The sequence below is a fragment of the Megascapheus bottae genome, chromosome 3 (genome assembly GCF_031878675.1).
Source record: "Megascapheus bottae isolate mThoBot1 chromosome 3, mThoBot2.hap1, whole genome shotgun sequence".
In the NCBI taxonomy this organism is placed as follows: Eukaryota; Metazoa; Chordata; class Mammalia; order Rodentia; family Geomyidae; genus Megascapheus; species Megascapheus bottae.
Genome location: NC_143511.1, coordinates 23,978,809 through 23,994,879, shown reverse-complemented (window position 1 = coordinate 23,994,879; position 16,071 = coordinate 23,978,809). Strand labels below are relative to the sequence as shown.

At 37.7% G+C, this 16,071-nt stretch overlaps 1 protein-coding gene across 11 annotated transcripts in view; it reads right to left on the bottom strand.

The window, feature by feature from the left end:
* The window catches only part of Trpm3 (transient receptor potential cation channel subfamily M member 3), a 473,683-nt gene that overhangs the window by 170,946 nt on the left and 286,666 nt on the right, over positions 1–16,071 (bottom strand). For 10 of the 11 annotated variants that reach the window (XM_090329658.1, XM_090329656.1, XM_090329657.1 and 7 more), the window contains one exon: positions 10,011–10,185. In XM_090329658.1, the coding sequence (XP_090185784.1) occupies positions 10,011–10,185 (175 nt within the window). Of the gene's footprint in view, positions 1–10,006; positions 10,186–16,071 lie in introns of those variants that run through there. The other variant, XM_090329660.1, reaches the window with a different exon arrangement.

Genomic DNA, 16,071 nt, shown 5'->3' with positions numbered 1-16,071 from the left:
GGGAAAGTTCCAAGGGGGTGTATTAAAAGATGGTAGGCAGAGCCAGAAGTGTGGCCTAGTGTTAGCGTGCTCACCGAGCATGCACGAAGCCCGGGGTTTGATTTCCCGGAACCAGACACTACAAGGCATCTGATTACAGAGAAGAGTCACTAGGGCTCTGTTATCTTTTCCAATTTCCTCTTTACTCCTCTCCCCTCTCCCTGCCCCATCACTCACTCTAAACTCCCAATTCAGCTATGGTTAAACAGAAAGCAGGAATGTTATAAAGGAAACGTAAGCTGGCAGTGTGATAGGGGTTGGTAATGGTAAACAAGATACTCAATATTTTTATTTTTGCTAGTCCTGGGATTGAGCTGAGGGCCTGAGCAGTGTCCTTGGACTTTCTCAAGGCTAGAACTCTACCACTTGAGCCTCAGCACCACTTTCACCTGTTTTCTAAGTATGTGGTACTGAGGAATTGAACCTGGGTCTTCATGCATGCTAGGCAAGCATTCTACCACTAGACCAAACTTCCAGCCCAGATACTCTGTATTTTAAGACAAACTTTATGCTATACATTTTCCATAATGCACTTCACAAAATGGGCTACTCTAAGAAACTTAATGACATAGTCAACTTTTGTGCTGCATAGACAGTGTTACTTACGACTTCTCATCTTCACTAAGTGCTAATCAAGATACTGAAGTCAGAAGTCATTTCCTATTGATTCCCTTCCTCTGAACTCTATCATTTCCTGCACTATCTCACTTTCTAAGATGTATGGTGTGTGTGTGTGTGTGTGTGTGTGTGTGTGTGTGTGCCAATACTCTAACTTGAAATCAGGGCCTGGGCTCTGTCCCTTAGCTTTTGCACTGCAGATGAGCATTTGAGATAAGCATCTCACAGCCTTTTCTACCCAGGCTGGCTTCAAACAGCTATGCTAAGGTTTCAGCCTCTTGAGAAGTTAGGATTACAGGCATGAGCCACCAATACTCTGCTTTTATTTTTATTTATGATCTAACTTTGCTAGAGTGTAAGTCCCACAAAGGCAGGAATTTTTATCTTTTGGTTAAAAAATCTTTGTCAAATGACTGGAATATACAGTATTGGATGACAAAAATGTTATTACCATGCAAAAGCAGTAATGTCAAATAAAACATTAGAGATATATCAGTCGGCCATTAAAGTGTTTCCAGTGTGGGGCAAAACCAATTTTAAAAATACAAGAGTTGGGCTCTCCAATGTGATAGGCATTGTCCATATGAAGACATTTAAATTTAATTATAATAAAATAAAATTCAATTTTGTGGGAAAGCACAGATGTGGATTGTATCCTCACAGAAAAGTCTATTTGGGTAGTGCTGATACTGTGGTTGTCAGGGTTACCAAACACTTCCCTGGGCTGGGACTAGCAAGACATTTAGCTATAAAATCCTGAGCAGTGCTTTCTATGTAATTTCTCTTCTTTTCTTTGCCTTAGGTTATAAATATACCCAGGAGTAGAAAGTAAAACATTGCCAAGGAATGCAGGGACTGCCAGGCAGATTTTCCTGCCAAAATTTTAAGGCAAGCACATCCTTTGCGTTCATGCCAAGTGAAATCCCATCAGTGACTATTGCCCATAGCCAGACAAGGAAGGACAGGCAAGATTTTTTCTTTTTTTGTTTTAGTTTTTGTTTTAGGTCCTGCATAAAAGCCAAAATCAAAGCTAGAACCAAGATGTGTAGAATTGCTGGGCAGGCAAAATACAGATACGTCATCAACGGCTATGCCTTCAAGGTTGGTTCACCAGTTATTCAGAGACGTTAACTAGCATGTTGAGAGGAGATGGGAGCTGGATGGTGTCTCCTCTGATGTCTGGAATAACTTGGCTCAGGGGCAAGCAAAATAACTTCCCCTCCTGCAGATAGTGCATTTATTGTGTCTCAGCTTCCTAGGAAGCAGTATGGTACACATACTGAGAGGCAGCCTTCCTCTGCCCAGGGGGACCAAATTTCCAGCTAAAATGAGGTTGCCTTATTTTAGTAAATGACATAACTTTTCTGCCCTCAGTGTCCTCATTTATAAGACAGGGATAATCATCATAGCAAACTCATAGAATCTGTGAACTAATATAAGTCCAAATCTGACTACAGGAACCCTAACACAATCATTCCAAAGCTTCAAGTAAGTGTGCAGTTGGAAGAGAGGGTCGGAATTGTGGGAAGAAAGAAGAATAAATTTACAATCTCTAAGTAGACTGTCAAATGATTCCTTTTAACTCAAGTATTGCCATGAGATGTTGGGGTAAACTTTATTTTTGCTACATATACTGCGATTAGTTCTGCTTCATTTTAAAAAAATATTACTTTATATGGACTATTCATTAGCATTTTTGGAGGTTTACTTGTCCCTCAGCAGATCTAAGTAGTATCCCATAGCCAAAGTTTTTGTCCTTCATCTCCTGTGTGCTTTGCATGTGTGGAAAATCTTACGTTATCAGGTAGTTTCTGTACTGGATGTGTTTTAGAGTATTGATCAAAGTCAACTGTTCCCTTTATCATGAATGTTTTACTACTTGATTGCTGTCTGGCAGTCTTGCAGATATATGAGTATCTGAGATTTTTTAATGTAGATTTTCATGTAGGAGTAAACATTCAGGGTATTAACTTTGACTCCTTTCTTTGCCTCTTTGGGTTTTGTCAATCTCCCTTTGTGAATGCACTGTTTCCTCCAAGTCCAGATGTGGCTTCAGTCCAGATGTGGCCCCAGTCATACTCAGCACATTCCAACACCCAGTGCTTTGAGTTGGCACTCAAGATAAATGTGGTTTGTCATTCCTGTGTCATACATAGTAAAAACCTTAATAAATAGTAACAAGTCATGGAAACAAAAATCACATCTTTCTTGGATTCCGTGTTCTAAGTCTGTTTTCAAGATGCTGGATTGTAGATTCTGTGGGTTAATAGGGATAATTTATTTACCGCTTACTCAAGATATTTAGGGGTTTGTGCTTAAGAGGATTCTTGCTTTGCACTAAGTGTCCTCCTAACATGTAACAAGCAGATATGCCAGCTCTAGGACAGTTTGTCCAGTAATACAGTTATAAAGAAAAATTTTATTGAAACAGAATGGAAGCTTTCCTAGATAAAAGTATAGATTTCGGTTATGCCTGGAGTCTTACTTTAATATATTACTTTTTATATTTCTCATAGAAGAAGGGTGTACAGCAAGTGTGTACAAGGCTATATATAGTACAGAAGTGCACATAAGGCTAAGATCATTATCTGAAAATTGCATGAGGAATCACAGAAAAATCTGTTAGGGATGTCCCAAACATGACAGTTAAAAATGGCACTGCTGAGAAGTGGAGGCCATATGAATTCACTGTACTTACAGCAGTTGCAGGACCCAATGCCAGCCAGGTTAGTTCAGAATTGAGTTCCTCAAAAGGCGGAGGAGGAAACATAAAGACATTCTATTGCTCTTCCTTCCTTCCTTCCTTCCTTCCTTCCTTCCTTCCTTCCTTCCTTCCTTCCTTCCTTTCTTCCTTCCTTCCTTTCTTTCTTTTTTTCCTTCTTTCTTTCTTCCTTTCTTTTTCTCTTTTTCTTTTTTTCTTTTTCTTTTTCTTTTATTCTTTTTCTTTCTTTCTTTTTCTTCCGTTCTTTCTTTCTTTTTTCTTTTCTTTCTTTCTTTTTGTCTCTTTCTTTCTTTTTTCTTTTCTTTCTTTTTCTCTTTCTTTCTTCTTCTCTTTTTCTTTCTTTCTCTCCCTCTCTCTCAACCTTTCTCCCTAACTCTCAACTTTTCTCTCGTTCTCTCTCCCCCTCTCTTTTCCCCCCACTCTCTGGAAATGAAATGATCAAAGAAATGCATTTGTCCATCTCACAGTAAGGCAACAGAACGTATTTAACAGCAGTAGAGAAAACAGTTCATCTGAGTTTTAGAAAAAATGGAAAGCTCAAGTAATAAATAGATCACTAGCCTTTAATACAACAGCTCAGCAACAGTACCCAGATCTAGAGTTCAAGTCTCAGCACTAGCACATATACCAAAAAATTCTCTGGGTAATTTGAAGTTTGAAAACAATAGGGTCAGGTCCTCTACCCTTGTTTCAATAATAGGAAACCATATTTTGACTCTAATTTTACTTGAGAAGAACACTCAGAGGCTTAAAAAAAGTAACAGGCATATGAAAAGTTGAGTGCCAGGCATTAGCCATGACTGCTGCTACAGCAGTGTGGCTGATGGCTTCACAGGACTGTTTCAAAGAATCATGCTTTAAACTCGACTAGATTGTACAGTTGCAAAGGAAAGAAGGAAATACATGAATGTAATGCTCTCAAGAATAGTGGGGGTGAGGGGGAGGGAAATGGGGATCAAGACATGTGAAAGGGTATCAATATATGTGAATTAATGTACCTCATATCTGGCAAATAGCATGTAACCCTTCTATTAATTACAATAAAAATATGAAAAAGAAATCCACATAAATAATATAGTAAGAACTTAAATTTGCCAATCTTGCCAAATATGCATATTTTTTATGGTACAGCTTGTGCTTTTTGGAAGAATTTCCAAGGTAGACAGATGTGTGAACCAGGCACAGCTGGGAGAAAGAAACAAGGAAATTGATATTAAATACATTTTTTCCAAATCAATTTAATTTCTAAGAGCAAGTGTGGCAGAGGATACAAAATGTTGGTGGATAACAGGAAAATCACTTGTGAGGAGAGAATACACAGAGGCATGGAAACTAACATCAGAGAAATATAAAGAGAAATTTATTATTTTTTAAAAATAAAATTTAGTAGTTTCTGAAAACAGGGCCTATAGATTACTTTCCTCAGAATCACAATGGGTTGTGGTTTCCACTGATTCTTTTGCCCCCTCCAGGCTCACCAAAATCATACACACATATATGAGCCTGGATATCCTAAAACTATCCAGGGTGATTTTCAGGTATGCTTCTGTTTGATAGCCACACACTTATACTGAATATTTTCTATCAAAAAAAGAAAGGGTAAGCTAAGCAAATTTCAGAGAAATGTAGTGAATAGAAACCTTTCAAATCTTTACTGGGCATTTAGACTCTAAAATTGTAAGTACTTTCTTGTAAAGGATTGTTGGTACTCATGGATTACCCAGCTACACTTTTTTTTGGATGCTTTCATGTTCAAAGATATTCTTTCTCCATATGTTGGGAAATGAGCAAGTCTAAGCAAATTTAATCACTGTAGAGAACAGATTGGCTAATTTACATCAATACGACCTTCTTTTCCCATACTCTCTTCCCTAAACATTAGTTTTTTTTCTCCTAAACTCAGCGTTTCATTTTCCCTTCATAAATGAGATATGAGGAGATTATATAGTAAACTATAAGCTATTTATTTTCTATTATATTTCCCTAAATAATTGCAGCAGCTTTAGCCTGTGGAATTTGAATATGATATATGTATCTATATATCTATATATTTAAATATTCTTTTTGGGGGAGGGGCTGGGAGTTTGGCCTAGTAGTAAGAGTGCTTGCCTAGTATGCATGAAGACTCAGGTTTGATTTCTTGGTACCACATTTTTAGAAAAAGCTGGAAGTGGTGCTGTGGCTCAAGTGGTAGAGCACTAGCCTTGAGAAAGCCCAAGGACAGTGCTCAGGCCCTGAATTCAAGCCCCAGGACTGGGAAAAAAACAACAAAATAAAACATCTTTCCACTTTATAGCAATAACAAAACTAAACTGGACACTTGAAGTCAGCATGCTTGAAAATCCATTTCTTCATTCTTTACTTGATATTCCAATTATGTATAAATCTTATGGAGCACAGACCATCAAAAATTACTTCTTTCTGAAGATCTTCTAGGGACAAATGATAGGCCTATGATGTCCTTCAATTCTATTGGGAATTTCTGAAATAATAGGAGAAAATATTTCTAATCCTTATACAGATTGATTTGCTCCAAGAAATACAGACAGCTCCTTGGCATCTCAAATATCTATTTTTCTGGTAAATTTTCCCATCTTTGATCATCTTGATGTATACTACAGAGAAATAAACATTTCCTATATCTCAGTTAGCACTATGTAGTTATATAACTGGAAATCTGCAACTTATTTTTCTTCTCATCTCTCATTGAATTTCCACTTATTTCTTTGCTTCAGCTGATCAAAGGATGATTAAGGACTTTTTAATTAAATTTCCTATAAGCAGTTAGCTTTTTAGTATATATATATATATATATATATATATATATATATATATATATATACTGTTCCTTTGCTGGAATGTTTTTCACAATATCTAATACCAACTCCACCAGAACCTAAGACTTATTTCTTGGCATTTGCTTCACTCACAATTTTCTAACAAACTTAAGGTATCTGTTACCAGCTGATTCTGCTTCTTTTCCAGTGTGTATTAAAAAAACGTGAATCCCGATTCTTTCTGGTAATGAAATTTTGATGAATGAGGAGCATTGTCTCAGCACACACAGGCTTTCAGCTGCTTTTAAAATACTGACATTTGTCATGGATGAGTTATTTGCTCACTGAAGGCTAAATGAGGGACTCAACCACATTTGTCTGTAGCCTGAGACTGGAGGCTGACAAAGATGTCTCTGATTACACCACCAGGTGCTTACAGTCTGAAAGCTGTTCCGAGCTTAGGACAGTGCCTTTCATGCTGCTTAGGTAATCAAATCTAATAACTCTGGAGTACCATCCATCTGTCTGTCATGTTTAGTTATTTGTGATTAAGAAATAAAACTTGATAGTATCCCACAGCAACAATCTCAGTCAAGGAAAGTAATTACTGACATGTTTGAAACTATGACAGATGAGAAGTAGAAATTCTTTTACAATAAGGAAGAAAATGTCATTTAACTATTTCTTTAGGGTCGTATATACAACAGATCACAGATGAGGGGTGGGGAGAGACAAAAATAAGAATTTACTTTGATCCTTAGTACCACACATCCAAGAAAGAATTTATCTGCAATTGTCTTTTACTTAATCTAAACCTATTTATATTGTGGTAATCTGCTTTTTTTTTGCTGGAAGTCAAAGAATAAATCCTTCCTGTTGAATATAGTGAAGGTTGAGTGATTCTATTTTTAGCAGAAAGAAAGCACATTATTGTAAAAAATAATTTCCTTGGAAATGATCTTTAAATTGGCTTTGCATGTGTGGCTAGACAATTTCTTATCATGCTAAATAAACATGATTAATTCTGGCAGTTATTTCCATGGCACACAGAAAGATTCTGGCTTCACTTAATCATGATTAATTTATCAGTGCTTTCCTGAACACATTTCTGTCATGACTCCATGCATGTGGTGCTTCGGTGAGTGTGACTGTGAGCACAGAAGTCTCTTTACGCATTCATGAAGAAGTGAAAATCATTTTTAATTTTAAAGCGTTCATTGAAGAAAGTAAATATGTATGCCTTGATCTCCACATTAGTTCTGTCATAACCTGATATCCCTTGATAATCAGCCATGATTTGTATGTTTGTGTAGATTCCCATCAATTGTAATGTTGCTTATGTTGGCCATAAGATAACGGCAATTGAAACTGCCCAATGATGTTAAAAGGGCATATATCATGTTGGGTCTTCATTTTAGGACGGGGGTGGAATTGTCTGTCTGGAGGAAGGAAAGAAGCCACAGGACCTAGAAATCATCAGCTTGGACATTGGTTGACAACAAGGAATGAGTGATTTCATGTTTTCAGAATGTACGCAATAATTAAAAGTTTAAAACTAATATTGCCCAAAGGAAGCTGGGAACAACTTAAGTGCCCTTATATATTTAAAAGTCACTGTCCATGAAATACTTTCTGGAAAACTTTAAGGTATATATCATAAAATGTTTTTTTGGGTGCATTCTCTAAAATACCAGAATGAATCCAAGTTAAGAGTTGTGTGTCCTGGGAAAAGGCACTTATTTTCTCTGAGTGACATTTCTTCCTGCTTGAAAATATATCTTCTTAATTGAAATAGAAATACCAAGCATAACCTCATGAAAGTTTTAATATTTTCAAGGTACACAATCGGAGGCCATGATGAATAATAGGTACCCAGACCCTGGCTGTCATCAGTGCAGACCTAGAAAACATGGAAAAAGAAAACCTAGAGACCTAGAAAATCTAGAGACCCTAAAGCTGAGGCAAACAGCATTTCTCACAGTTAGCAAGAGGAAACTGCACCTTGAATGCACACTTGTAGAAATGCAATAAAAGAATTTGCAAACATTAGGAAACAAAACACACCACTGTAAAAATTCGAGCTTTCTCTTGGAAAGAAAAAAACAAACAAATGAACAACAACAAAATACCCCTAAGGATTGTCAACTCTGGCTGGTTAAGTTAGATGAAGACGTCTGGGAAAATGCTTTCCTTTCCAGACTTAAGCTATAAAATGATTTTTAAAAAGTGATTGTCCATGAAAATTATAATACTAGTTTAATTAAATTGCCAGTTAGCTAGCTTCCAGTTCAAGCAACAACCCCCATCAAGATCAGATTTTTCACTATGGACCCTCAACTGTCCTCAAATTCTAGATCTTCCTTCCTCAGCCTCCTGATGTTAGGATTACAACTGTGTGCCACCACTCCCAGTTTTAGCTTTTTTTGTTTTGTCTGTCTGTCAAAACTTTAGGATTAAAACCAAGGTCTGTGATGTTATTGCAAACACATGTTAACCCTAGGTCATTACTAAATTCTCATCCATAGGTCCCTGTTCTAACCACATAATCCCACTGTTTTAATGTGCCATGTGAGATCTGACTAGCAATGAGAGGCAGAGTGTAAGGAGAGAAGATATGGTATTGAGCCTGTCTGTTTAAGAAAGGCTGTGAGTCAGGCATGGTGGCTCATGTCCATAATCCTACCTACTCAGGATGCTGAGATCCTGAGGACCATGGTGTGAGGCCAGCCTGGGCAGAAAAGTTTGCCAGATTTCATCTTTCAAATAACCAGGAAAATAGCAGGACTGGAGACATTGTTCAGGTAGTTGTGTGCCAGTCTAGCAAGTATAGTAAGGCCCTCAGTCTACACCCAAGTACTCTTACCCTCAGAAACAGAAAGAGCAGTGGAAAGAGGAAATTGAAAGAGGGAATTTGTTGCAGTGAATAAGTGCATCTGCCATTTTTTCTTACTATTCTTCCATCTTTATCTACCTACTCTATGTATTATATTGTATCTTTATATCTTAATGTTTAGCAGAGTGCAAGGCCACCAGTGGACACTTACAATAAATTTACAAAAGGCATGAACAAAAAAATCCCCCATGGCGAAGCATTTTCTCCCACTAATTTCATCAGTTATGAGATCTCAAATTTGGAGTATTGTATCACTGAATGACATCTCCAACCCAGTTTTTTTTCCTCCTATATCATTCACATTTTGGGACCAACATCTTTGTGCTATGATGTGTCCTTGTGTTTGGATCTCACTGTGCTCTCAGGTGGGCACTCATAGAGAAGAGGACTGAAAAGCGTCTTCCTATTGCCCTGGAGTGCTGGAAGACCAAGGAAAGGGCCTGGGGTAGGGGTGAAGGGGAGTTCACAAGGAACCAGAGTGCTAATCAATACAGAGATTTTACCTTCCAGGCCAAGAACCATCCACTTGATGCTTTCCACCAGTAGGGTGAGGCAGCCCTCTCCCCTCACTTGCTCGCCCAGCCTTTCTCACAGTCCACCCCTATGTATGCAATTTGGTCCAGATTAGCTCTGTTTTATGTGTCATAACCCAATGCCTGCTTTTCTATATTTAGAACAGGAAAAGAGGGGAGAAAAATATGAAAGAGGCCACACCCTATGATCTCCTTTCTCCTGGCACTATATTCCACTGCGTGAGATAATTGAAGGTATTTTCCGCTGCTCTTTCCCACCATCTCTCACAATAAGCATGTGCACAACCTTAGAGCTAGCAATGGAGTTCGTTCTGATACAAAGTCAAGGGTTAAGGTGCTGAGACCGCAGTGCTCTCACCATTTTGTACAAGTCTGCACACAAGCTTTGCACCGCAGGAATCTGCTAGAGGCCCTGTCAAGTTACCTACCCGCCTTCTTCTGAATATTTATGCCCAAATGCCAGGATGTCAGATGCCCGTCCACTTCCATCACAGACAACAACTGGCACAGGAGGCGTGTCTCGAAGATACTCCAGAACAATGGAGATCACATTGGGTCCTCCTTCCACAATGAGAGCGACCACGGGGACACCTTGACCGATTCCTGCATTGAAAAAGGAAAACAAAGGAAAAGAGAGAGAAAGAGAGAGAGAGAGAGAGAGAGAGAGAGAGAGAGAGAGAGAGAGAGAGATGAGAGAGAGAGAGAGAGAGAGAGAGAGAGAGGGAGGAGGGAGGGAGGGAGGGAGGGAGGGAGGGAGGGAGGGAGAGAGAGAGAGAGAGAGAGAGAGAGAGAGAGAGAGAGAGAGAGAGAGAGAGAGAAGAACACAAAGCCAGCAAACCAAAGAAACAACAACAAAAAAAGAGAAACAAAAAGCACAAACTAAAATTACTGAGCATAGGGGTCAGGGGTTGGGTTGGGGGAGAGGTAACAACATATTAAAGGATAAAATACTAAGTGAAATTTATAGAAAACTTATTAGCAGGATTTATTTTTCACCCCATAAGTCTTTTTTTTTTTTTTTACTTTACCCTCACCCCACAATTCTCAGGAAATAGAATTAGCTGATGCAGTGATAATGCTACTTAGCAATGGCAAGGGGAGAGGAAAAAAAATTGGTTAACAGAGAAGGCAGCAACCAAAAGATTGAAGCTAAATATGATTTTAAGCAAGTCTCTTCTCTATGTACTGGTTTGGTTTCTTGAATGGAAAAATATAAAAAGATATTTGCCACTTTCCTACATGTCACCATGGTAAGAAATTGCCTAAAATAGCCATTTTTTTTTAAAGAAAGATGATCAAACTGAGTGGGAGGATTTTCAAATCAACTACTGGCTGAGTTAGAGTTCTGTGAATTCTGATGGTAGGTGATCGGCTTTGTTATTATTTTTTTGTTCTGCCAGTCCTGGGGCTTTAACTTATGGCCTGGGTACTGTCCTTGAGCTTTCTCAGGCCAGTGCTCTACAACTTAAGCCACAACCCCAGTTCTGGCCTTTTCTGTGTATGTGGCACCAAGGAATGGAATACAGGACTTTGTCCATGCTTGGCAAGCACTTTACCACTAGGTCACACTCCAGGCCCTATGTTATTAATTCCTAACAACATCCCTACTGAGTATGGAACCCAGAACCTAGTGGTGTTCCGCATGTAGAACTGAATTCAGTTGAAATAAAGCATTTATTTGTTTCAAGCCATAAGGCATCACAGTTTTCTGATACAAAATTCCTCTAGTATCAACCAGCTAACACATTCAATAGAAGTATTGAGGAGCCATGATAGACATGAGGCAGATATTCACCAGTGTTTCATTGTATAACTTCCTTTTTGTCCAATCTATCACCACTGTATTTTTTCCCACATTTCCTCAGAATAGTTAGAAAAATTGAATATACCATAACAATGAAATGATTTTTATATAATATATATAAAACAGTCATTGCAAAAAAACACAGAAAATTGAAATTCTGAGCTTCTTTTATAAATAGGACCTCATAAAACAAATGCAAACAAAAATAAATCTTTGGTCATTTCTCTCCTATCCATTTTCTTATTTTTTTAAAAAAAATTTTATATGAGACAACTGTTTTCCAATAGTTTTGAGTTTGGATTTTTGCTCTCTTAGCAAGAATTCTCATTTGAGTTAGGTAACCTATTACATTTCTGAATATGAGTACTTCAGTTTTATATTGTTTCAGTGTCAGAAAATGTATGATTTCATGGGTTGATTTTCATCTTAATGAAACAGTCCAGCATGTCAGTTAGATAAAAACAAATGCTGATTTAATTCTATTAAAATTTAATTTTATTTAAAATTTTACAGAAAATGTTTATTGATCAAGGAGGATATTGAGATTTCTTTGTTCTCTACAGAGGGAAATGAGAGAAAAAAGTAGACTTCTGTAGATGAGGATATTTCAACAACGATTCCTTCAATCTAAGAGAGAGAAGGAAAAAAGAGGCAAGACTCTTCCTGTTTTGACCCAGGAGCCATTACTAACTGCAACAGAGGCTCTAGAAATATGTCTGGGATTCGGTTAAGGAAGCACTTTTCCATTGTTGTGAACTGAGAACTTGAAGTAAGTTCCAGCAGAAAGGCCCTTTGAAGATTAAAGTCTAAATTGAAATGTTAATAGAGAACAATTCTTTTAGATAAGAATTTGCTGTTCTAAAATATCCATCCTAGATGGATTTATATTTTAATGTAGAAAGCCTTTTACCCAAGGATTTATATTTTAATATAAATATTTTACCCAATATTTAATGCCATTTTCATAGGGTATTTCTTAAAGAATTATGCTTTCATTACCCTCCCTCAATTTGCCTAGGAACATACTCCTATATTGCAGATATTATATCAAGAAACATGATATTCTCACTTTTGTCCTGATATCAAAGAACATAGACATCCCAGGATCACTGAAGAGATCCTTGATTTGTCAAATTCTGACTCTTAAGCTTGTTTTTTTTTTTTTTGTCAGTGAGAATGTTACCCCAACTCATGAACAAAGTGAGAAGTATGCAGGGTTTTCATGGAAGGAGAAGTGCTAGATTGGACCTTTTGAGAAGATGAGTAGTTTCAAATGATCTGTTTCCCTAGGCTTATTAGGAAGAAACATTGGTTCATTTTCAGATTGTATTTGTCAAAGTTTTATAATCTATAGAAATACAGAAGTACCTTCAGGGCATCAATTGAGATTTCTTACCTTTGGAATGGAGTGACAAATAAGGTGGTGAACACACATATTAGGACAAAGATTAAGTTAAGTGCTTAAGATGGGATAGAATAAAATATTTCCTTTCTCTTAAATATTAAATAATATCTATACCTCTCAACTTCTCTTTCCTTCAGTGGTTAAATTTGAAAATTACTATCATAGACAATAAAAGTCATATTCCAAATTAAAAGCATTTAAACATTTTTAGTTTAGATGGTAAAGAATGGAGCTATGCTTAAAGGTACTATGCTTATTTTAAATTGCATTTGCCAAGAAATGGTACCATTGAGACTTGCTGTCTGTTTCCTCCCTCTCTCTCTCTCTCTCTCTCTCTCTCTCTCTCTCTCTCTCTCTCTCTCTCTCTCTCTCTCACACACACACACACACACATATACACATCTGTCTATACTACTATTACTTCTGGGAAAAACCAAATGATAGTAAATAACTAGTAATGACCTAGAACAAATAAATGTTCTTAGATAATTTTCTAGAGGGAAGAGTCATAGAATACTTTTGTGTCTGATGAGTTTTGGTGTCACTTTCTTTTTTTTTTTTTAACATTTTTTTTTGCCAATCCTGGGCTTGAGCTCTCTCTCTTTCTCTCTCTCTCTCACCCTCCCTTCCTCCCTCCTTCCCTCCCTCTCTGCCTCCTTCCTCTCCTTCCTTCCTTTCTCTCTTTCTTTTCCTTCCTTCCTTCCTTCCTTCCTTCCTTCCTTCCTTCCTTCCTTCCTTCCTTCCTTTCTTTCTTTCTTTCTTTCTTTCTTTCTTTCTTTCTTTCTTTCTTTCTTTCTCTCTTTCTCTCTTTCTTTCTTTCCTTCTTTCTCCTAATCTAATCTATGATAAAGCACAGTACTTGGGAAAACATTTGCTGTGTTACAGAGAAGTGTGTGATTACTGAGGATTTTGTTCAAACTAACACTTTAGTATTATGTCAAGATCACCAGATAGGAACTAAAGTACTTATGAGACTAAAGGATTGTATCTTTTTTTTTTATTGGAAAATGGCTCGTATTTATCTGGGAATGGAGCACAGAAGATTGTTATCAAAGACCGTAGGCTACAGATCCTGTTGTTATGATATAGGTCATTCAGAAAGGGGTTCTCTATGTGTGAGATGTGAGATTACTCTCTGAAGATCTTGTTGAATTCAAGATTCTGTTTGCCAGTTAAAGCTTTGTCACAAAAACACAGTGCTGCTCTCACCAGCCCTGGAATACTTAATGTTTTAAGTTTGTGTGTTGAGCCAGGGACCAGTGATTCATGCGTGTCATCCTAGCTACTCAGGAGGCTGAGATCTGAGGATCAGGATTCAAAGCCAGCCTGGTCAGGAAAATCTATGAGACTTATCTCCCATTAAGCATCAAGAAACTGGGAAGAGCATCAGCATCAAGCACAAAACCTTAGAGATAGTGCCCAAGCCTGGAGTTCAAGCCCTAGGGGTGGCATACATATACACTAAACGAGTTTATGTCTCACAAACGAATAACGAATATTGTGAAACTTATCAATCCTTGAACTTGTCCTGTTAATAATTCCTTTTAGTCAGACTGGGCTTTGATTTGATGGTTGATTCTCCCAATAGAAACATGGTTACTTTTTCATATATTTCTATCAGGGGACCATAAAATATTAACCTTTTAAATGTCACACAGTTTTCCTTCAGAATATTCCACAAACTTGGGGGACATAAATAAACAAGAACTCTTGAGAGGTGGCTAGGCTCATTCCTTGAGGTTGACACTTCCCATGTATGTTTCCAGCCCATTTCAGGACTAAGTAGGGAAAAAAATAGTGTGAACTTTATTAATGTTGCTTCCTGTCATTGCCTCATTGCCATTCTATCTCCATATGGAAATTTAACTTGATGTTTTTCTACTGTATAAAATCTTTCCATTTCTGAAGTTGCTATCAATGCAGTAGAATAAATATGTTATATATATATATATATATATATATATATATATATATATTTTTGTCAGTTGTGGGACTTGAACTCTGGACCTGGGCAATGTCCCTGAGCTCTTCTGCTCAAGGCTACCACCTTACTCTTTGAGCCACAACGCCACTTCTGGTTTTCTGGTGATTAATTGGAGATAGTGCCCAGGATGGCTCTGAACTGAGATTCTCAGATCTCAGCCTCCTGAGTAGCTAGGATTATAGGTGTGAGCCTCTGCACCTGGCTTATATTTTATATTTTGACACAGAACATCTTAGCAGATTTGATTAGAGACAAAGGGCTTCCAAGAGACTGAAGGTCCTGGGGATTTAGATTAATGGGATTGCCTCTCTCAGACTGAAAAAAAAGAAAAATTAATGATGCACTGCATTACTTATTATTCTGAAAATGTAAAATATGAAATTAATATTTTGCTATTTTCATTACTGCTGTACTACTGAATCTAGTTGGTGCATTATGAGAGCTCCAGGTGTTTTCTTTCAGTGTTTATTGCAAAATAACCAAAAGAGAAAATTCTGAATGTTCTTTCCACAAGGAAATAATGGCTGTTGGTAACAGAGTGGCTCCATACACAGATTTGATCATCACACCGTGAATGCATTCATTGCCTCATCACAGTAGCTCACAATAAGTATAGGAGGAAGGGATTCCGTTATTTACAGTTCCACATATGTTGACAGTGAATTCCACTCAATCTCATTAGCTAAGTGTTTTCATAAGATCCCTTGTCCTAGTCTCTGTCATCTGGCTTTCATTTGGGTATTGGCTTTGCTGTCAAACAATCAGAGAGTGAAGAACAGAATTTGGGGAGTGGATGAGTAGGTGGATGGGAGATTATAGATGGGAAATTTTAGAGGTCACCTTGGAGGGTTTCCTGGAAACATCTATTACGTCCTCTGATCCATACTCACCTCTCTGGGAATCTGTGTGCAGATAACGCTAGAGGGATAGCCTCATGAGGCTTTTATTAAAACTGGTTAGACTAGGGGTAGATACCTGTGAGGCTAGACCTATCTTCCCAGAACTACAGTAGGGATCCTGGGGTGAGTGATTGCATAGGGGGCTACAAGAGCCCTTTGCAAAGACTGCCATCAGTCCTTGAAGGAAATAGACAGAGGAGCAGAGTTATGATGAACAGAATAGATCACATGACCAGAAGACAAAGAAGAAAGATGGATGTGTGCAAGAGACAGGGAGAGAGAAGGGTGTGTGTGCAACAGAGTTTGGGTGGAGGGCAAGAGCAGCTAGATTTTCCAGCCTTCCCTATAGACATGGTTCCTTTCTCCTTACATTACTTCCTCCTTTTTCTTGGGTATT